Genomic DNA, 23,388 nt, shown 5'->3' with positions numbered 1-23,388 from the left:
ACATAGAGTATAGAACACCATATAGAAAACATAGACATATCATTACATACAGTATAGAAAACCATATAGAAGACATATACATATCATTACATACAGTATAGAACACCATATAGAAGACATAGACATATCATTACATACAGTATAGAACACCATCTAGAAGACATAGACATATCATTACATACAGTATAGAACACCATATAGAAGACATAGGCATATCATTACATACAGTATAGAACACCATCTAGAAGACATAGACATATCATTACATACAGTATAGAACACCATATAGAAGACATAGACATATCATTACATACAGTATAGAAAACCATCTAGAAGACATAGACATATCATTACATACAGTATAGAACACCATATAGAATACATAGACATATCATTACATACAGTATAGAACACCATATAGAATACATAGACATATCATTACATACAGTATAGAACACCATATAGAAGACATAGACATATCATTACATAGAGTATATCATAGATGACATGTATAAATCCTTCCTTTATATTTCCTGTAACACTTTCCATTCCAGTAGCCTTATTACTGGCTAGGGTTACTGCTGCTAGTACAGTGGAAGAATGAGGCATCACAGTACTTTTACACCACTGTACTAACAGGAATAATTACACACCAATAAACACACTGTAATGTAAAGTGTTACATCATTCTCAATGATCAGTCAATACATACGGTATTCATTTCAGCTACAGTACATTGTATCCATTTCAAGTCCCCCCTCCCCCATTGTAGCTAATTATCTATAACACATTGTACAGTTTTACAACCATGTATTAGTTATTATGGATGGTTATAGTTAGTGTCATAGCACAAGTTTAAGGCATTACAAAATTAATTAAAAGCATTATACAAATGTACTTCATAGAAACTGTTACCCTTTATATATTCTAACCACTCTATTTAATGTATTCCATATTAAGGGCTCTAACCTAGGAACACAAATCTTTGTCTCTATTAACATTGTGTACAGTTCTCTCTCTCTCTCTCTCTCTCTCTCTCTCTCTCTCTCTCTCTCTCTCTCTCTCTCTCTCTCTCTCTCTCTCTCTCTCTCTCTCTCTCTCTCTCTCTCACTCTCCCTCTAACCCCTCCCTCCCTCTAACCCCACCCCTCTGGTAGAACCAGGAAGTCCCTGCCCCTCTCACAAACTCTCTTCTGTGGAAACGAAACTTATCTGATTCTCTGTGTCGTCTGTCTGTGTGAGAGTGAACAACCGTCCAAATGGCTCAGCAGGGAGTTTTGCTGGACCAGGACCAGTTCTGTTGTTCTGTCTGTCTGGATCTACTGAAGGAGCCAGTGGCTATTCCCTGTGGACACAGTTACTGTAGAAGCTGTATTGAGGGCTGCTGGGATCAGGATGTTCTGAAAGGGGTCTATAGCTGTCCTCAGTGCAGAGAGACCTTCACTCCAAGGCCTAATCTGAGGAAAAATTAAATGTTGGCTGAGTTGGTGGAGAAACTGAAGAAGACAGGACTCCAGGCTGCTCCCCCTCCTGCTTTGTGCTATGCTGGACCTGGAGATGTGGCGTGTGATGTCTGCACTGGGACCAGAAATCAGAAAGCCCTCATGTCCTGTCTGGCGTGTCTGGCCTCTTACTGTGAGACTCACCTCCAATCTCACTATGAATCTCCTGCTTTGAAGAAGCACAAGCTGGTCAAAGCCACCGCACAACTACAGGAGAAGATCTGCTCTGATCATGACAAACTGCTGGAGGTTTTCTGTCGTACCGATCAGCAGTGTATCTGTCTGCTGTGTGTGATGGATGAACATAAAGGCCATGAAACAGTGTCAGCTGCAGCAGAGAGGACTGAGAAACAGGTAAGACCAGAACTACTTGTTGGTGACTGTCTGATAAACAAATAATTAAAGATACAGTAGGAATTAAGGTTGTTTGAATATGAGATCATTCAAGTGATATCGATCCACGGCAGAACAAATATGAACACAAACCTTGATTATATAGATATGCTAACCCAGATTCTCCAAATGTATCACCATTTTCTAAAGTCAAACACCATTATCATTCGTTATCAAACACCCAATCAGCTCCCGTGTTTTGTGCACTGTTAAAACTATAATCATTCACATAACAACTTAATAATATAATTTCACACAGACACTTCCTCAACATTTTAATCCCTATCTTCAATGTGCCCTATGTCCCATTACTATACTATTGATCTACTGGACAAATAAAGCTTGATAGCTCATTGAAGAGTGATTCTCCACAGAGGCAGCTGGGGATGAGTCAGCAGAAAGTCCAGCAGAGATTCCAGGAGAGAGAGAAGGAGCTGAAGGAGCTCCAACAGGCTGTGGAGTGTCTCAAGGTGAGTATTGTTGACCAGAGGAGACACAGCATTTCACTTCTCTCCTCCAGTCAGAGAGAGAGAGAGAGATGCCCCTATCCAATCCCACTGGCTCCACTGTTGGGAACAGGCTGTCTGGACCCCTTTCAGAGAATAGACTGCTTAATGTAACCGGCGGAATATGAACCCGGGTCTACTGAGGGAGAAACCAACATCTTGACCGTTTCACCAAGAGGACATTCCCTATTGGGCTGAGGGCCGACACTGATTTTGAAGTCGAAGGCGGGGCCACCTCATCACATAACCATGAGTAACCATGACCGACTCATGTCCCCTATACATTAACATGGAGCTCTCTCTCTCTCTCTCTCTCTCTCTCTCTCTCTCTCTCTCTCTCTCTCTCTCTCTCTCTCTCTCTCTCTCTCTCTCTCTCTCTCTCTCTCAATTGAATTGAATTGAATTCAAAGGGCTTTATTGGCATGGGAAACATATGTTTACATTGCCACAGCAAGTGAAATAAATAATAAACAAAAGTGAAATAAACAACCAGAAATTAACAGTAAACATTACACTCACAAAAGTTTCAATGGAATAGAGACTTTCAAATGTTATAACTCAAGTGCAAACAGAGTGAGCCATTCGCCAGACTGAGTTCTGGAGGTGAAATGGAAATGAATGAGGGAGAGTTAAGTGAGGTAGAAGGTGTGGTGAAGAGCTCAGAACCAGAGCCTGGCATCAATGGACATGATAAAGAAGAATCTGGTGCAGTAGGAGATACATTGTTGGACAAAGTGGATCCATACCTTTTGGCAGATCCATTTGTGGTTTCAGGGTGGGTGGGAAAGGAGTTGGGTGCAGTTGAATCAGTGAAGGTAACCTGTAGTGATATTTGTTTGTGTTTCGTTTGGTGGGACGCAGACCCGGTGGTGAGCGTGGTGAAACAGAGGAGTCACTGTCAGTCCTTTTGAGTTTTGAGTCTTTACCCGACAAAGTAATGTTAGGATATATCAGTTATCCTGAAAGAGCTTTTGTGGCGAATCCACTGTGCTGATTCAGGTGCAACGTTTATGGTCATGTTGCAGCAGTTTGTAGGAGGGAGATTCCAAGATGTGGGAAGTGTGCAGGAGGGCATGGGATAGAGGATTGTGTAGTTTCGGTCGATAAAGTTGTGTGTGTCAACTGTTGGGATGCCCATGTTGCTGGGGATCTGAAGTGTCCGGTGCGAGAGAGGCAGGTTGAGGTGGCTAGAGTCAGAGTAGTGCAGAAGGTGTCGTATGCTGAGGCAGTGAAGGAAGTAGAGGAGGATGGGTCAAGGGTGAGAGATCCTGAGAGGATCCCTGTGAGTAGTAGATCTGTGCCAGCACAGAGGGATAGGCCAACGAGTGATATATGCTTCAGTAAAGTTAGCTTCTTAGCATTCATAGCAATGGTTATCAACTGTACCGTAGAAATGGAACGTAAATCACAGAAAATAGATGTTGTGGTGGCAGCTGCAGAGAAGTATTTGGGCATACAAGATTAGACTTCAGAAGAGTTACAGGGTGTGTTGAGTGGTGGTGGCCCGTCCTCCCAGGCCGTTGGCATGGTGCAGGAGCAGATAGGGTCAAATTAGTGGAATGGGGTAGTGGGTATTTAATATGTAGGGTTAGTTGGAAGGGTGTTTTTTTATTATTATTATTATAATTTCCCCTTTTCCCATTTTGTATCACAAAGTATAATGGATTTATATTATAGTCCAGTTGGGGGCGGTAATGCAACATATTGGATGCCAACCGCCGTTAAACTCCAAAGAAGAAGAACCGTTACATTATGTCTATGTACAGTATAGGCCCTTTTCACGTGACGTCAGACAACTTCCGTTCTGCCGCGATGCAGGTTATGTTTACATCCGGTGTCGCTTAGGAACGCTTAGCTAGTAGCACATCATTATGGAGTTCACCCAGTCCCTTTCACATCTGCCACCAATACGACTTAACGACGTAGAACGACTTGCTGACAAGTGGTCCCTTACTTCAAGATCGAAGCTTGATAAAGGCTACAAGTTCTTCGTTGAAGGTTACCTGTTTGATTATGAAGGTACGTGTTTATCTTTATTTAGCTTAAATTAGCCCTATGCTAGCGAAGGTTATGAGCTGACGAGTTTCTGTTTTGCAGCCTCTTTTTAATATTACTGCTGTTTGTATCGACCGTAAGATAAGAGTCAGTAATGTATTAATGGCTAATGCTGCGCCCTTTCTCCCAATCACTGTATTGAAACAGTCTCAAGTGTAGTTAACGGTGAGGTGACAGTGAGAGGGCGATGTTACAGGTCCATGAAGAAAAATGAGGAGGCTCATCGGCTTCAGGTTTCTCAGATAAACAGTTCTCTAACATTATGATAAGATAGGTTAAGATAGATAAGTTTTCTTTTTGTTGTGTTTTGCTGCGGTTGCAGATTTAATAAGAATGATTCCACAAAGTTCCACTGTGGATCAGTTTGTTTCTCAGTCTGAGCTCTGATTTTGTATCATTAAACTTAATACACAACGAAATTCTTACAAACCGATGTGGGTTGTTGACGGCAATAAAGACTGGGAAAGATTCTGTGATAACTCAAAATGTTCAAATTTTCGATAAGTGTTGGCACTACTTGTCAAAGGTTTCAGAACAGCCAATTTTTCTTAATTAAAAAAAGAAATTGGGTTTTGAAAATTGTGTACAGTAGTTTATAATGAAACGCAGAAAAAATGTTTTGTAAGTACAGCACTAATTGTTATGTCTCTATGAACAGGTTACACTAGACTCTGCAGAGGTTCCTGTGGTACTCAATCACATGTCATGTTCCTGCTCTGCTGGGAAAGCACTATGTAATCACATAGTAGCACTTATTTTTCAAAGTGCTCACTATGTTACCATGGGCTTTAAGACAGTGCCATTGCCTCTGTCATGCACCAGCGCACTGCAGACCTGGCACCGGCCTAGGACACAGGTCAGATATTATTTGTTACACTGATGCAGAACTTTGCAGTTTGTATTGACTTTTGACAATGTATTGTTCATCATTATTATATCACAGGGAATTGTACCAGAGGCCACCAATGATATGGCGGTGTGTAAACCAGCGGCTAAGAAAAAAACAAGTGTCAGAGCTGGTGTGAAGTGCACACTGTACCGAGCCTATGATGGTGAGTCTGAATGAGCCCCCGCCTGTACTAGAGCACAAAGACTTTAGTGCATTTCTAAAATAATACAAACATAAAAGTGATTATTATTTGTTACTTTTTATATAGACTTTCAGTGGATATTTTTTTATTTGTATTAGAAGCATGTACGAGACTGGATGAGTGTGGTTGTCTTTTTTAGTGAAAAAGATAAGGTGGCATTTAATGAAATCTAAACTTGACATATCTCACTTTCATGCCAGGGCCTATTCCGGATCCTCACGTCATGGCCAGTGCTGAGAAACTGAAAGACATCCGTCCACAACCAGGGATTTGCAAATTGCTGCACGGGCTTGAGGGCCTTAATTTGGTGGACTCTAAATTTGGCCCTGTGCCATTTGGGTCTGTGCTTTCTTACCAGTGCCCTCTAGAATTAAGTAGAGATATTATTAAACACCCTGGTGCCAGTGAGTTTCCTCAGTTGCCTATTGAAGGTTACAACTTTAAATTTCCCATTGATTTTGAGCCCAACTACATACAACAATGTCATTTGGACAGCCTGATTGTGTCAGAGGAGATGTCTGCTGCTATTGAAGCAGAAACAAGAATGCAGTCAGAATGCCAGCTGTGGAGCCAGGTACGCAAACCCCGACTGACAGCCAGCAGATTCCGTGAAATATGCCATGTTCGTGGGGAGTTGTCTGCCAAGGCTTTGGCAACCCGCATTCTGAGAGGAACTCCTCAGACAGCTGCTATGAGAAGAGGGTTGGATCTGGAACCTGAGATACTGAGGCAATATTCTGATTTTTGTGATGTCTCTCTGAAACAATGCGGGGTCATCATCCACCCTGATTCACCTCACCTTGCAGCCAGCCCGGATGCTAAAGTCTTCTGCCCAACAGAAGCACCACCATTTGGTCTTGCTGAGGTTAAGAGTTGCGATGTTGAAAATGTTACCCAAGTTAAACACCTGATCACAGTTAAAGGCCAGGCCTGCCTTAAGAAGAGTCACAAATACTACTATCAGGTTCAAGGCCAACTCGCCTTAAGCGGACTTCAGTGGTGTGACTTCATTACAGATACCCGCACTGACTTCACAGTTGAGAGAATCTTTAGGGATGAGGAGATTATCCACTCAATGCGACAGAAGCTTGATCATTTCTATTATAACATCTACATGGATGTCTTCTTAAGTTATAAAACATAAGGCAGAATTTTATGTGTAAATAGTGTTAAGGTAAATGTGGAAGGTGAACCTTTGACATTTTTTTCTTTAACTGCAAATTAACTTGTCATATACTGTATATCTCCTATGTACTGAAACACACATTTTGAAAAGGATTGTGATGTAAATGTCGACATGTTTTTCTTTAACTGCAAATGAACTTAATTGTGTTATATACTGTATATCTATGTATTGAAATACAAATTTTGAAAAGGATTGCGATGTTGTAAATGCTCTTACCAAAATCAAAAAGGATTGGAAGCAGTTGCTTGCAAACATATATTTAATAGTTCCATCAGTGCCATGACACATAAGCACATAACATGGTTAATAGTTGGATATTTTTACAATATATCACATTAGGTTCATTAATAGCTATGAAAAAGTTATTACCCTTAACAAAAACATACAGTATAACATTAGATCAATTAAATTACCAACAAAGTTAATTCATATTTACATTTTTTTGTACATACAATACAGTAATATAAAAGTACTTCTATTTACAGCCCATCTAGCTTACTCAGGAAATATACAACTTCCAGTTGACAAAAACATCAGACTGGTTTGTCTCCTTTAATGTCAAGAGGTCCCTGATAGTTCGACATGAGGCAGCAGATGGCCCACAGCTGATTCACTGAACCCACTGTGGAAAGAGGAACAAGCCCATCCCAGATATGGTACTCCTTCACCCTCCGTATGGCCCTCTCGACTAAAATCCTCAGCCGGGCGACGGCCTGTTCTGTTTGTTGTTTGAACAAAACTGCAATAGCATCTTCTCGAAGATTGTGCCATGCTTCGGTGTTGGATGGGATACTGTTGCGATACAGACACCGGGAGAAAAGAAACAGCTAAATTAACATTCAGCTTTGACCAGGAATCAATATTTATCTAGCTATCATGCACAACAGTATTTGAATAGGTGAGTTACTATACATTCATGAATAAACTAACTGCCTAACAAAGGGTTAGATAGCTAGCTAAGTAAACTTGTTACATTACAGCCAGGCAGCAATGTAACGCTACCTTTTAACGTTATCGGTATCTGGTACTAAGTTGTTGTTAGCTAACGTTAGCCCACTTTTAAGTAACTAAGGCAGTGAACAATTATGAATTAACAATAACGTTAGCAAGTTACAAACCATTGCATATACGTAAACATTATTACTCGTTGAGAAGTCTCAGGTTACGGGCGAACGGAAGTGAAGTTAACCTGCTACGCGGAAAGGCGGAAGTTAGATGACGTCATCGTGAAAAGGGCCTATTGTAACGATGTTCATGTCTCTCTCATTCATTAACTTTCATGGTAGTTAGTTGTGTGGGTCTCTGGTTATGAATAGGGTGCTGACAGACAATTGTTGATGGATGTTTATAGAGCTCTGATCAGGACGACAATTGATTACTGGTGTACAGTTTATGGAACAGAGGTAAAGACTTGGCTTCAGAAGCTGGACAGAATCCAGTATATAGCTTTAAGGATATGTATTGGTGCATTTAAATCAACATCTGTATGTGCCTTACTGGTGGAGGCAGGAGAGATGCCTTTGGATATAAGCCGTAAAAAATGGTCATTATCTTATTGGGTTGAAAGGCTGTGAGGTTGAGCATCCCACTGCTACTGTTCTAGATGACTGTTGGGAATATACTAGTAGACAAGGCAGTGGTTTTGGTTGGACAGTTGGAAAACATGCTGATGAGAGTGGTTTGAGGGAGTTGGAGGTTGGCCCTTCTGCGGTGATAGGGGATGTTCCTCCATGGTTACTCCCAGACCCTGTTGTTGATCTAACCTTGGTAGAGAAAAGGAAAGATTGGTCAGAAGTCAGTGATATAGAGAAACTGGTTGACAATTACATTGGTAGAGGTTTTTATGCTTTTTTAATGCTTTTCACAGACGGATCCAAGGACCCAGATAGTGGGCTCACAGGAGCAGGCGTTTACGTTCCTGAATTTGATGTGCAGATATGTAGAAGACTAACAGATGAACTGTCAGTATACTCAGTTGAACTGAAAGTATTAATGTTATTATGGAGAATTGAGAGAATGGGTTTAGTAGTGAGATTCTGCTGGGTCCCAGTACATTCGGGTGTGGAAGGGAATGAAATTGTAGACCAGTTAGCTAAAAGAGCTTTGAAACTAGATATAATTGATATTAATGTTCCACTGGGTAGAGGTGAGGCCAAATGTAAGATCAGAGCCATTTTGATAGATGTGTGGCAGAAGAGATGGTACTCTGAGCACAAGGGCCGGCATTTATATGAATAGTTTACAGTTTTACAGAAAGGTCGATGGACCAAGATTCAAAAGTCAGATTAGGAAGGAAGATGTGGTGTTTACTCGATTGCGCTTAGGACATTGTACATTGAACTCGTCATTACATCTGGTTGGCAAGCATGGGAATGGTTTGTGTGTGGAGGGTACGGTCGATGAAACGGTGGAGCATGTGTTGTTATATTGTTGTAAGTATGTTGAAGAGAGGGAAAGATTGAAGTGTAGGGTCATTGAGGTTGGGGGGGTTTGGGGGGATTTTGGGGATGGGGGAGGGTCTATTAGAAGTTAGTAGGGCTCTTCTTTATTTTCTCAGAAGTACTGAGTTAGGTAGGAGGATTTAGAAATGTTGGAAACCGTGATTGACCACACACTCCAGCACAGTAGGTGGCGGCATGCACCTTTAACGTTGGTTTGTGGACCGCCATTATATCATAGAAGAAGAAGTTGTTGCTGTGAGAGATTGTGCTTCGTGAGGAGGGCTACTATTCTTTTTTCTTTTGGTTCTTGCGTTTTTTCTGAATGTATTTTCTCAAGGTGGAGGGTTTGTTTATTAGTGTCCACTGTTTATCGTTTAGAGTTGAGGGGGGAGTAGGGGTAGTTTGTTAGGGCGGCGTGATGGCCTCAACCGAGTGGAGAAGAAACGCTGTCGCTTCGGGTCCGTTCCGGAGAAAGGTGTGGAGGAAGTTTTGCTCATGGTCGGCGAACAGGTTGGAGCGGAACATCTGGACTCTGCATCCAGAATGAACAAGGCGGTGGTTGTGTTAATGAAAAAGGTTTGTCTTGTTGTGAGGGGTGTGTTGGTGCAGATGTCGCCTCTTTCGATAAGAGTTGTGGTGGCTAATCTGCCTCCGTTTATTGCTTCCGAACAGACCGCAAGTAGTTGGTTAGTTTTGGTAAATTTGCAAGTGGTTTCCGTGTGCTCTCGGCTGGGTGCCAAGCGGAATCCGTTAAACATGTCTCTTTTCGTAGACAAGTGTTTGTTTCTTAACAAACTTCAAGGTTACACAGGGGAGGGGTGGAACACAGGGTTTGCTAGCACAGATAGTTTTGGGTGTTTCTAGTGTGGGGATCATCAGTTATAGGCTACAAGCAGCAATATGATTGATAGGTAGGACAGGTATTGAACCCAAATAATACCTACTCAGATGCGCTAACCTCAACCCTAGTAAACATGCATTATAAAAACCTTCTACATAAAATGATCTCATATTGGGAGTAAATAGCCTCTGAATAGAAAAGAAAAAACACTGCATCTTCCAGCCCACCAATAAATGACATAATGCAACCTTGGCGGTTATCATATTTACCTCAACATGCCCCTCGCTTGCCTGAGAAGGCAGAGTGCTCGATGCTGGTTGATGAATTTGACAATTAATGTACTAGGAAAATACGTTTTTGTCGACCAGAGGTGACTGAATTAATGTTCAGGCGTATTGATAATCATTATAGTAATGAAGTATAATTTCAAAACATGACCATAAAAACAGGTAATAATAAACATGAATCATCATTATATTACTTCACAGTAATGTGTTTTCAGTCCTTCCTCTTGCGTTAGCAGTGTGGAAAGGGACAGTAAAAAGCTCAGGCAGGAGTTTTCCTGTGAAACGAACCCACAACCCTGGCGTTGCAAGCGCCATGCTCTACCAACTGAGCTACACGGTAGTAGTGCATGGCCAAGTGGTGGTGCGCAGGCCGTGGAGAAAGCGGTGGTGGGGAGGGTTGCAGCTGGGCTACATGAGCTGAGGCAGGTTTCTGTAGTAACAGAGACTCCGGTGGGCGAAGGCTTGGTGGGCTCATCCCAGGAAATATTGCCTGTCATTGGGGAAGAGGCTCTGATCAGGGGGGAAGTGCAGGGGGGCAGAGACTGGGAAGGAGGAGGACGGTACCGTGCCAATGGAGGAGGAGGAAGAGGGGGGAGGTGAGTCTGCGGGAGAGGAGGACAAGGCGGTCTCGTTTTCAGACGGCTCATTGGATCCAGAGCTGACAGACAGTCAGGCTGAGGGCTCAGTATATACGGTGAGAGAACTTTCTAGGTTCCTGATGGAGACTAAAGGGGAAAAAGAAGGTTCTGCTGGAGTCTTATTTGATTGATCCTGGAAGGTTTGTAAGGTCAGTACAACACGTGATGAAGAATGAGGGGTTTAGTGTCCTCTCACCCAGGAAGCGGTATAGGCTGAGAAAATGGGTCATGGGTTCTTAAGGGCATGTCTTCAGAATCTGCTTAAATGGATGGTTTTTTCTGGCATGGCGGCTTTATGGGCTTCTCTACTGGTTTCTGATTGTGGTGATTTCCCTCCCACCTCTTATGGAGATTTCACGGTTAGACTTCCTTAACATGAACGCCGGCAAAGAATGGGGGAATATGTCAAACAAAAACATTTAAATGCCATGGCAGAAATCTTAGTGCAGGGGTAGCAAAAGAGGTGTGTAAGGGTAGGTTGTTAGTGTTTAGAGCCCAAATAATGACCTTGTCTTTGCTTTCATAAATGTGTCTGCACCTGGTCCTCTGTAGCTCAGCTGGTAGAGCACGGCGCTTGTAACGCCAGGGTAGTGGGTTCGATCCCCGGGACCACCCATACACAAAAAAAAAAATATATATATATATATATATGCACGCATGACTGTAAGTCGCTTTGGATAAAAGCGTCTGCAAAATGGCACATTATATTATATTATAGTACAGGGCTCAGTTCTCTGTTTCACCAGAGGGGTTGGAAAAACAGAGTGGGGAAACCAAGAAAATCCCTTGTTTTACGTTTGTCTGATGGGCGGGTAACTTCTGTTGTGGGGAGATGAGGGAGCCTGATGGGTGGGTAACTTCTGTTGTGGGGAGATGAGGGAGCCTGATGGGTGGGTAACTTCTGTTGTGGGGAGATGAGGGAGCCTGATGGGTGGGTAACTTCTGTTGTGGGGAGATGAGGGAGCCTGATGGGTGGGTAACTTCTGTTGTGGGGAGATGAGGGAGCCTGATGGGTGGGTAACTTCTGTTGTGGGGAGATGAGGGAGCCTGATGGGTGGGTAACTTCTGTTGTGGGGAGATGAGGGAGCCTGATGGGTGGGTAACTTCTGTTGTGGGGAGATGAGGGAGCCTGATGGGTGGGTAACTTCTGTTGTGGGGGAGATGAGGGAGCCTGATGGGTGGGTAACTTCTGTTGTGGGGAGATGAGGGAGCCTGATGGGTGGGTAACTTCTGTTGTGGGGAGAGGAGGGAGCCTGATGGTTGGGTAACTTCTGTTGTGGGGGAGATGAGGGAGCCTGATGGGTGGGTAACTTCTGTTAAGGGGGAGAGGAGGGAGCCTGATGGGTGGGTAACTTCTGTTGTGGGGGAGATGAGGGAGCCTGATGGGTGGGTAACTTCTGTTAAGGGGGAGAGGAGGGAGCCTGATGGGTGGGTAACTTCTGTTGTGGGGAGATGAGGGAGCCTGATGGGTGGGTAACTTCTGTTGTGGGGAGATGAGGGAGCCTGATGGGTGGGTAACTTCTGTTGTGGGGAGATGAGGGAGCCTGATGGGTGGGTAACTTCTGTTGTGGGGAGATGAGGGAGCCTGATGGGTGGGTAACTTCTGTTGTGGGGAGATGAGGGAGCCTGATGGGTGGGTAACTTTGGTGGGTAACTTCTGTTGTGGGGGAGATGAGGGAGCCTGATGGGTGGGTAACTTCTGTTGTGGGGAGATGAGGGAGCCTGATGGGTGGGTAACTTCTGTTGTGGGGAGATGAGGGAGCCTGATGGGTGGGTAACTTTGGTGGGTAACTTCTGTTGTGGGGGAGATGAGGGAGCCTAATGGGTGGGTAACTTCTGTTGTGGGGGAGATGAGGGAGCCTGATGGGTGGGTAACTTCTGTTGTGGGGAGAAGAGGGAGCCTGATGGGTGGGTAATTTCTGTTAAGGGGGAGATGAGGGAGCCTGATGGGTGGGTAACTTCTGTTGTGGGGAGATGAGGGAGCCTGATGGGTGGGTAACTTCTGTTGTGGGGGAGATGAGGGAGCCTGATGGGTGGGTAACTTCTGTTGTGGGGAGATGAGGGAGCCTGATGGGTGGGTAACTTCTGTTGTGGGGGAGATGAGGGAGCCTGATGGGTGGGTAACTTCTGTTGTGGGGAGATGAGGGAGCCTGATGGGTGGGTAACTTCTGTTGTGGGGAGATGAGGGAGCCTGATGGGTGGGTAACTTCTGTTGTGGGGAGATGAGGGAGCCTGATGGGTGGGTAACTTCTGTTGTGGGGAGATGAGGGAGCCTGATGGGTGGGTAACTTCTGTTGTGAGGAGATGAGGCTGTGGAGTTGTACTCTGATTTATAGAGGGCAGAACTCTGTGGTCCTCTGTAGAGCATGGTCCTTGTAATGCCAGGGTAGTGGGTTCGATCCCCGGGACCACCCATATGTAAAAATGTATGCACATGACTGTAAGTCGCTTTGGATAAAAGCGTCTGCTAAATGGCATATTATTATTATTATTATCCTGGGTGTTCTCAGGTTCTGCTCACAGACCTTTCCAAACTCTCTCTGTCACAGATAAATCAAATAGATATTTCCCTGGCCTTTCACAAACTCTCAGCTGCTGTCTCTCAGACGGTCTGCCTGTGGATCTTTATAAAAAGTTCTGGGGAATTATTTTACAGGACGTGTGTTGTGTGAGTGCGTCTGGGTGGGGGAGCTGTCGCTAAGCTGTAGACGGGAGGCTTTGACTCTCCTGCCCAAAATAAGGATTTGAGCGACATAAAGAACTGGAGGCCTGTGGCATTGCTCTGTTTGGACTATAAGGTCTTTACCAAGGTCCTCGTTAACAGACTGAAGTCCCACCTGGACTCTATTGTACACAAGGACCAAACGTACTGTGTACCAGGACGCTCAATCACAAACAATCTGTTCATAATCAGGAGAAAGCCTTTGATAGGGTGGACCATGAATATCTGTTCAATGTGTTGTTTTGGTTGTGGGGAGAATTTTGTGGCCTGTGTTCAAATGTTAAATAAATAAATATACATAATATGCCATTTAGCAGACGCTTTTATCCAAAGCGACTTACAGTCATGCGTGCATACATTTTTGTGTATGGGTGGTCCCGGGGATCGAACCCACTACCCTGGCGTTACAAGCGCCGTGCTCTACCAGCTGAGCTACAGAGGACCACGTAATGTCGCGGTAGTATGCTGGGGCTTCATGTATGGTCAAGGTGTGGGGAGGGCTCAGTAGGCCAGTCTGGGTAGGGAGGGGCATTCACCAGGGATGCCCTCTGTCAGGGCAGCTATACACTCTTGTTATTGAGCCCTTTCTGGGCCTGCTACGCAGGAGGCTACAGGGAGTGTGGGAGCCAGGCATAGGGTTGGGGACAGGCATAGCAGTGTCAGCATACGCTGATGACGTCTGTGTTGGTTAGGGATGAGCAGAACCTACAGGCCCTGGAGAATAGTTTGAGGGTGTACGAGGGGGCGTCTTCTGCTTAGGGAAACTGGGGCAAGAGTGAGGCTCTGTTATGTTGGGCATGGAGGGACAGGGCACCTCCGCAGCTTCCAGGGGGGTTGCAGTGGGGCTGTGAGTGGCTCAAGATGCTTGGGGTGTATCTGGGCTCGGAGGGTTGGGATAGGAAGAACTGGGAAGGAGTGTCACAAGCGGTGGTGTCGAGGCTGGCGAAGTGGAGGTGGCTCATCTCCCAAGTGGCATACAGAGGGATGGTGCTGATCATCAACAACTTGGTGGCATCCTCTCTATGGCTTAAATTGGCCATTCTCAACGCCCCCGGTGGTCTGCTTGTGGACCTGCAGCGCAAGTTAGTGAATTTAAATTAGTGCACGCAAATTAGTGCACCTCCGCAGCTTCCAGGCGTTCTGCTTGTGGACCTGCAGCGCAAGTTAGTAAAAATTTTATGGTCAGGGTCGCAGCGTTCTGACTCCCTCAGTGTCAACGTTAGACACATCAGGAGCTTAGCGGGAGTGAAGGGGCATCAGTGGCAGGGGGTTGTGGGGGCTGAGAGCATGGCAGGGTATAGGTGGAGGGGCTCTATAAGCTCCCAGTGCTGGAAAGGTCAGGGGTCGTCCAGTGGAGGGTATTACATGGAGCCCTGGACACCAATAGCTGGTTGGCTCGGGTTGACCTGGGAGTTGGGGAGGGGTGTCCGTTTTCTGCAATGACAGACTGTTCATCATGTTTTTTCTGTGTTGCCAGGGTAATGCCATTACTGTTGACGCCTTAGGGTTGAGTTTGAGTTGTACAAAATGATCAACAGTGTGGAGATGTTTCAGGAGGTATGGGGGCTCAGGGGGGCTGTCTGTACGGCTGGAGAGGAGGGGTTGGATGGACGGTTGGAATGTGGTGCTGGTTGGTGTATTGTACTGTGGTGTTGGGTACTGGATAATGTGATTGTGTGGAGGTTGTGGTGTCACGCAATGTGCTTTTAGGGGTGGGGGTGTTAGTGTAATGAGGATGGCTCATTAAAGTAAGACAAGTCTCTCTCTCTCTCTCTTAACAGAGCTCTGCACAGGCAGCAGTGGAGGACAGTGATAAGATCTTTACTGAGCTGATCCGCTCTATTGAGAGAAGGCGCTCTGAGGTGAAGGAGCTGATCAGAGCCCAAGAGAAGGCTCAAGTGAGTCAAGCTGAAGGACTCCTGGAGCAACTGGAGCAGGAGATAGCTGAGCTGAGGAAGAGAAGCACTGAGCTGGAGCAGCTCTCACACACAGAGGATCACATCCATTTCCTCCAGGTAACTCAACTGCCTTGATACATGTGATATGAAATTAAAACTCTCAATCATTTGGTTCTGTTCTCTCTCTCTCTCTCTCTCTCTCTCTCTCTCTCTCTCTCTCTCTCTCCCCTCTCTCTCTCTCTCTCTCTCTCTCTCTCTCTCTCTCTCTCTCTCTCTCTCTCTCTCCCTCTCTCTCTCTCTCTCTCTCTCCAGAGTTATCAGTCTCTCTCCAGTACCAGTGTATCTTCAGACTTACCCAGCATCGTTGTCCGTCCTCTTCAGTACTTTGGAGATGTGAGTAAGACTGTGTCTGAACTGAGAGAGAAACTAGAAGACGTCCTTAAAGGAGAATGGACCAAGATCTCCTCTACAGGTGTGTTAAAAATAATAAGAACATCAACTTTAGACCATTGAAAGTTCCCTACTAGTCATATACATGTGGAATATGGTATGATGATACCATTCCCTCTCTCTGTGAATGTGTTTGTGTGTCTGTAGTGAATATAGTGGATGTTGTACTGCCTCCAGAGCCCAAGACCAGAGAACAGTTCTTACAATGTGAGTCTCTTTATTCTGAAGTAACTAACAGTCTCTTTTTACTGACACTCCTAACAATCCCTCTAGAAATATATAGCAATAGTAGATCTAATCAAAGACTGGGTATCTATCTGACTCCTCATATTTCTCTGATTTGATCTCTGCTGTGCTCTAATCAAAGACAGGGTAGATACAGTATCTGACTTCACTTATTGTTCTAACTCCCCTCATTGGTCTCTGCTCTGCTCTTCTCCCAGATTCCTGTCAGCTCACACTGGACCCAAACACAGCAGGCACACTCCTCTCTCTGTCTAAAAGGAACAGAAAGGTGACACGTACAGACCAAGTCCAACCATATCCTGATCATCCAGAGAGATTCACTAACTACTGTCAGGTTCTGTGTAGAGAGGGTCTGTCTGGACGCTGTTACTGGGAGGTGGAGTGGAGTGGGGGGGGTGTTGATACAGCAGTCTCATATAAAGACATCAGCAGAACAGGGACAGATGGTAGATTTGGAGAGAATAACAAGTCCTGGAGTTTAGTGTGTTATAGTGGTGGTTATTGTTTCTGGCACAATAATGTTGTGACTAAAGTATCAGGCCCTCAGTCCTCCAGAGTAGGAGTGGACCTGGATCACAAGGCAGGTACTCTGTCCTTCTACAGTGTCTCTGACACAATGACCCTCCTCCACAGAGTCCAGACCACATTCACTCAGCCCCTCTATCCTGGGTTTCGTTTAGATCGTTTTTTCTCTAGTGCTGCTGGGTTATGTCTCTTTAACGCTGCTGAGCTGGTTAAACTGTAGTAGGGTCCACATAGATACTAGTCATGCTGGTGTAGTCTATAGCTGAGCTGGTTAAACTGTAGTAGGGTCCACATAGATACTAGTCATGCTGGTGTAGTCTATAGCTGAGCTGGTTAAACTGTAGTAGGGTCCACATAGATACTAGTCATGCTGGTGTAGTCTATAGCTGAGCTGGTTAAACTGTAGTAGGGTCCACATAGATACTAGTCATGCTGGTGTAGTCTATAGCTGAGCTGGTTAAACTGTAGTAGGGTCCACATAGATACTAGTCATGCTGGTGGTGATGGTCCCCAGATGTGATGATTCATTCTGCTCTGTTTTTATGTACAATGATTTGATTGATTTGATCGTCAGAAGATGTTGTGAATTACAATTCAATGCATTCATATTTTTTTAAGTGCAATGTTTTAATCTTATATATTCACATTAATCATGATGTATGCTGTTAATGTATGTTGGTTGTCATTCAGAACCATTGAAATGTTTTCTCAATTGGTTCTCTGTCTCAATGTCATTTTCCTCAGTATCATGGAACAGGTAGTGTTACTTACTTGCTAATTGAACTATATGGGCCGGTTTCCCGGACACAGATGAAGCCTAGTCCTACACTAAAAAGCATGTTCAATGGAGATGTCCGGGAAACCGGCCCTAAGTTTGGCATCTTTTATTCTCCCATACTGCTCAGTCAAGCAACATTAAACCTGTCCAGCAGGTGGTGCTATTAACCAAACAATAAAAACCCAGCAGATATCTTGACTTGTCACTCAGTATATCAGTAATGTTCAGAATTGTACTTTAATATCATTGGAGATTGATGGTCTTTTTAATCCACTACCCAGAGTCAGGAACAGATGAAGTTAGGTCTGCTACTGTTCAGTTATTAAATATGATTCATGGTGATGGGAAATAAAAAATCCATCTAGTAGTAGTTTTCCTTTGCTATTTATTCCAAGGTGTGTCTTTAACTTGTAAATGGATTGTGTTGAAGCTGGCATGTGGTGTGGATGATAGAATAGAGTGAATAGAGGAGAGAAGAGAGGAGGAGAGGAGAACATCATATAGAAGACCGATAAGATAGAGACACAATTCATACCCAGGGGAGTTACTGACTCTGGCCCAAATGACACCCTGTTCCCTACGTAGTGCACTGACCAGATCTAAAGTAGTCTTCTAGATTTTACATGTTTTCGGGACGCACTCGCTAAGCGGACCGGCACATTGAACGCGGGTCGGCGACTCCCCGCTTGCCAGGAGCCCTCCGATAACGTGGACGGATCCTGCCGAGTAAGAAATGATACTCGGGAGGAGACAGAGAGAGGGAGAGGGGACTCTCTCCAATCCCACTGACCTCACTGTTGGGTACATGCTGTCTGGACATTAAAACAGACCCAGTTGCTAGGTCAACCAAGCATAGACAGATAAGATAGAGAGACAATTCATACCCAGGGGAGTTACTGTCTCTGGCCCAAATGACACCCTGTTCCCTACGTAGTGCACTAGGCTACTTCTGATCAGATCTAAAGTAGTGCACTACATAGGGAATAGGGTGGAGATTTGCTCACTGTCATTAGAATGAAGATTTCCATACAGGAGTTACTGTCTCTGTCCCAAATCTCTCCCTGTTCCCTACGTAGTGCACTAGGCTTCTTCTGACCAGATCTAAAGTAGTCTTCTAGATTTTACATGTTTTCTCCCTGTCATTAGAAAATGACAATATGGTAATGACTTTAGTGGTTTCCTCCCCCTTTGTTTTTATTGGTTGTGTGTTATGTGTGTTGTTGTGTTAGGTTTTCCCCCTGTGTTCCTAATGGAAAATCCATTAACAATGAATCACAAACAAATTATATTCCAGTTGTGTTTAGACAACTTCATGGCTGACATCCCCCAGTTCTGTTAAGACCCATTGAACTGGGTCACATTCTAAATGGTCACTTGTATTGATAGTCCATACTGGGCCTAACTGGGGTTAACCATACTGGAGGGTTTCTTTCTGCACACATCTTCCCTCATCTCCAGAACTTTACCTGATGTCCTCTCTCTCTCTCTCTCTCTCTCTCTCTCTCTCTCTCTCTCTCTCTCTCTCTCTCTCTCTCTCTCTCTCTCTCTGCCTCTCTGCCTCTCTCTCTCTCTCTCTCTCTCTCTCTCTGCCTCTCTCTCTCTCTCTCTCTCTCTCTCTCCTCTCTCCTCTCTCCTCTCTCTCTCTCTCTCTGCCTCTCTCTCTCTCTCTCTCTCTGCCTCTCTCTCTGTCTCTCTCTCATCAAACCGTATAGAAAGCAGGTAACCGCAATATGGTTCCATTCCTGTAGTTATCAGGACACATGAGGTGTGGAACTATTATCTCCTTTCTAAGTGTGAACTTGTCCACTTCCCTTCATGGATTTAAAAGGAAATGACTGGTATATGTAAACTCCCTCTACCCCATGCCAACACCAATCCAATGCTGTACAATTAATTCCATAGCTTAACATGGGAAATGCTCACTGCCTCCCATAAGAGTCATTGAAGCGTTGGATGAGATAGGACCCTGCCTTCACCAGGGGATATTTGTTGGACCCGTCACAACAGGTGAGGAGGGCCTCATCCTCCAGCTGCCCAAAGAAAGCCAGGGACTGCCTTGTGCTCCAGTCTCCAGCAGGGGGCAGCAAAACCCTATAGACCTGAAAGGGAAAGTGAGGAGTAAAAACCTAAGGTGAATTTACATTGATGTTTCCATAGAGACCTGAGTCGTATTCACTAGGCACCAAATTGAAGATAATTAGCTGAAACAGGGAGTGACTAACTGAACGAGAAACGTTTTTGATGTTTGTACGTTTAGGACTTTTCTATTGGTTCCATTACAACAGGCAAACTCAATCAAGCACTGCTTATTAAGTATTCAAAATTATTTTAAATAGTATTTGAATGCAGGTCTGTTTCCACATGCAATAAGCCTGTAACATCTTGTATGATCTTATGAGTTAACAGTGTATCAAATGGAAGGGCAAGTCTCACCACTGAGAGGAAAACATCACTGGTCCACCTCTGCATCAGGTCAGCTATGTTGATCAGTACTGTCCCAGGGATGCTGGGAGCAGAGATGAACTCCCCTGACCTGGTACCCACCTATGGAGTTGTCGTTTTAATATCAGTTTAACCCCATTACTGCTATAACACACACAAGCCATGTTAATAGAATGAAATGGATCCAGGTTCCATTTATTCTACAATAGATTTACTGCCTGTGGAACACTTCTCAAAAGTGGTCTTAAATCAAGGTGACTGCAGGTCTCAATCCCAAACGAATGGGGGAAGAATTAATGAAATGGCCACCCGGACTATTTACATTGACCCCCCCCCCCACCCCCTTTTTGATTTTACACTGCTGCTACTGGCTGTTTATCTATGCATAGTCACTTTCCAAATGACCTCAACTAACCTGTACCCCCACACATTGACTGGCAGAGCTACTCCACCTCTAGAATGACCCCCTGTATATAGCCTCATTATTGTTATGTCATTTTATTGTGTTACTTTTTGATTTGATTTGTTTTTTAAATTTAGTTTATTTTGTAAATATTTTCTTAACTCTATTTCTTGAACAGCATTGTTGGTTAAGGGTTTGTAAGTAAGCATTTCACGGTAAGGTTTACACCTGTTGTATTCGGCGCATGTGACAAATGTAATTAAATTTTATTTTATTTTATTTGAAAATGGCACCATCTAGAAAGATGGCATTTAGAGGTATGGAGAAACAAGATTGACACAACAGAGCTGACCACAACTGGACTGGACTGGCTGGGATATTTTCTTTACACATTGTCCTTTCAAGGATGGTTCCAGAACTTGGCTTGACTCAGCTCTGTAGTGTTAGCCAGCCCAGTTTGGCCCTGCTTGACTCAGCTCTGTAGTGTTAGCCAGCCCAGTTTGGCCCTGCTTGACTCAGCTCTGTAGTGTTAGCCAGCCCAGTTTGGCCCTGCTTGACTTGACTCAGCTCTGTAGTGTTAGCCAGCCCAGTTTAGCCCTGCTTGACTCAGCTCTGTAGTGTTAGCCAGCCCAGTTTGGCCCTGCTTGACTCAGCTCTGTAGTGTTAGCCAGCCCAGTTTGGCCCTGCTTGACTCAGCTCTGTAGTGTTAGCCAGCCCAGTTTGGCCCTGCTTGGCTTGACTCAGCTCTGTAGTGTTATCCAGCCCAGTTTGGCCCTGCTTGACTCAGCTCTGTAGTGTTAGCCAGCCCAGTTTGGCCCTGCTTGACTCAGCTCTGTAGTGTTAGCCAGCCCAGTTTGGCCCTGCTTGACTCAGCTCTGTAGTGTTAGCCAGCCCAGTTTGGCCCTGCTTGACTCAGCTCTGTAGTGTTAGCCAGCCCAGTTTGGCCCTGCTTGACTCAGCTCATAGTGTTAGCCAGCCCAGTTTGGCCCTGCTTGACTCAGCTCTGTAGTGTTATCCAGCCCAGTTTGGCCCTGCTTGACTCAGCTCTGTAGTGTTAGCCAGCCCAGTTTGGCCCTGCTTGACTCAGCTCTTTAGCGTTAGCCAGCCCAGTTTGGCCCTGCTTGACTCAGCTCTGTAGCGTTAGCCAGCCCAGTTTGGCCCTGCTTGACTCAGCTCTGTAGTGTTAGCCAGCCCAGTTTGGCCCTGCTTGACTCAGCTCTGTAGCGTTAGCCAGCCCAGTTTGGCCCTGCTTGGCTTGACTCAGCTCTGTAGTGTTAGCCAGCCCAGTTTGGCCCTGCTTGACTCAGCTCTGTAGCGTTAGCCAGCCCAGTTTGGCCCTGCTTGGCTTGACTCAGCTCTGTAGTGTTAGCCAGCCCAGTTTGGCCCTGCTTGACTCAGCTCTGTAGTGTTAGCCAGCCCAGTTTGGCCCTGCTTGACTCAGCTCTGTAGTGTTAGCCAGCCCAGTTTGGCCCTGCTTGACTCAGCTCTGTAGTGTTAGCCAGCCCAGTTTGGCCCTGCTTGACTCAGCTCTGTAGTGTTAGCCAGCCCAGTTTGGCCCTGCTTGACTCAGCTCTGTAGTGTTAGCCAGCCCAGTTTGGCCCTGCTTGACTCAGCTCTGTAGTGTTAGCCAGCCCAGTTTTGCCCTGCTTGACTCAGCTCTGTAGTGTTAGCCAGCCCAGTTTGGCCCTGCTTGACTCAGCTCTGTAGTGTTAGCCAGCCCAGTTTGGCCCTGCTTGACTCAACTCTGTAGTGTTAGCCAGCCCAGTTTGGACCTGCTTGGCATGACTCAGCTCTGTAGCATTAGCCAGCCCAGTTTGGCCCTGCTTGACTCAGCTCTGTAGTGTTAGCCAGCCCAGTTTGGCCCTGCTTGACTCAGCTCTGTAGTGTTAGCCAGCCCAGTTTGGCCCTGCTTGGCTTGACTCAGCTCTGTAGAGTTAGCCAGCCCAGTTTGGCCCTGCTTGACTCAGCTCTGTAGTGTTAGCCAGCCCAGTTTGGCCCTGCTTGGCTTGACTCAGCTCTGTAGCGTTAGCCAGCCCAGTTTGGCCCTGCTTGACTCAGCTCTGTAGTGTTAGCCAGCCCAGTTTGGCCCTGCTTGGCTTGACTCAGCTCTGTAGCGTTAGCCAGCCCAGTTTGGCCCTGCTTGACTCAGCTCTGTAGTGTTAGCCAGCCCAGTTTAGCCCTGCTTGACTCAGCTCTGTAGCGTTAGCCAGCCCAGTTTGGCCCTGCTTGACTCAGCTCTGTAGTGTTAGCCAGCCCAGTTTGGCCCTGCTTGACTCAACTCTGTAGTGTTAGCCAGCCCAGTTTGGCCCTGCTTGGCTTGACTCAGCTCTGTAGCGTTAGCCAGCCCAGTTTGACCCTGCTTGACTCAGCTCTGTAGTGTTAGCCAGCCCAGTTTGGCCCTGCTTCACTCAGCTCTGTAGTATTAGCCAGCCCAGTTTGGCCCTGCTTGGCTTGACTCAGCTCTGTAGCGTTAGCCAGCCCAGTTTGGCCCTGCTTGACTCAGCTCTGTAGCGTTAGCCAGCCCAGTTTGGCCCTGCTTGACTCAGCTCTGTAGTGTTAGCCAGCCCAGTTTGGCCCTGCTTGACTCAGCTCTGTAGCGTTAGCCAGCCCAGTTTGGCCCTGCTTGGCTTGACTCAGCTCTGTAGTGTTAGCCAGCCCAGTTTGGCCCTGCTTGACTCAGCTCTGTAGCGTTAGCCAGCCCAGTTTGGCCCTGCTTGACTCAGCTCTGTAGCGTTAGCCAGCCCAGTTTGGCCCTGCTTGACTCAGCTCTGTAGTGTTAGCCAGCCCAGTTTGGCCCTGCTTGACTCAGCTCTGTAGCGTTAGCCAGCCCAGTTTGGCCCTGCTTGGCTTGACCCAGCTCTGTAGTGTTAGCCAGCCCAGTTTGGCCCTGCTTGACTCAGCTCTGTAGCGTTAGCCAGCCCAGTTTGGCCCTGCTTGGCTTGACTCAGCTCTGTAGTGTTAGCCAGCCCAGTTTGGCCCTGCTTG

General features: G+C 45.6%; 2 protein-coding genes and 1 pseudogene across 3 annotated transcripts in view; 2 read left to right on the top strand and 1 right to left on the bottom strand.

Annotated features, from left to right (window-relative positions):
• The window catches only part of LOC311122154 (uncharacterized protein), a gene marked incomplete at both ends in the record, with an annotated part of 314,006 nt that overhangs the window by 5,085 nt on the left and 285,533 nt on the right, over window positions 1-23,388 (bottom strand). The window lies entirely within an intron of this gene.
• LOC311122156 (tripartite motif-containing protein 16-like) lies at window positions 1,216-17,750 on the top strand (annotated as a pseudogene). Its single transcript, XR_014615952.1, has 6 exons — window positions 1,216-1,855; window positions 2,269-2,364; window positions 15,443-15,676; window positions 15,872-16,031; window positions 16,157-16,216; window positions 16,453-17,750. The product of XR_014615952.1 is annotated as a tripartite motif-containing protein 16-like (transcript).
• Window positions 5,206-6,924, top strand: LOC311122164 (uncharacterized protein). Its single transcript, XM_084196562.1, has 3 exons — window positions 5,206-5,311; window positions 5,399-5,507; window positions 5,747-6,924. The coding sequence occupies exons 1-3, from the start codon at window positions 5,237-5,239 to the stop codon at window positions 6,688-6,690; spliced, it is 1,128 nt and encodes a 375-aa protein (XP_084052688.1). The 5' UTR covers window positions 5,206-5,236; the 3' UTR covers window positions 6,691-6,924.

The sequence above is a fragment of the Coregonus lavaretus genome (genome assembly GCF_964263955.1).
Source record: "Coregonus lavaretus genome assembly, contig: HAP1_SCAFFOLD_334, whole genome shotgun sequence".
In the NCBI taxonomy this organism is placed as follows: Eukaryota; Metazoa; Chordata; class Actinopteri; order Salmoniformes; family Salmonidae; genus Coregonus; species Coregonus lavaretus.
Note: the sequence above shows the minus strand (reverse complement) of the source record. Positions and strands in the feature narration are given on the sequence as shown.

Bases quoted from the DNA above. Each gene is read 5' to 3' on its own strand.
- LOC311122164 (XM_084196562.1), top strand. From the start codon at position 5,237: ATGGGCTTTAAGACAGTGCCATTGCCTCTGTCATGCACCAGCGCACTG. The intron at 5,312-5,398 runs GTCAGATATTAT...ATTATATCACAG, and splicing joins GGCACCGGCCTAGGACACAG to GGAATTGTACCAGAGGCCAC. The intron at 5,508-5,746 runs GTGAGTCTGAAT...CTTTCATGCCAG, and splicing joins ACTGTACCGAGCCTATGATG to GGCCTATTCCGGATCCTCAC.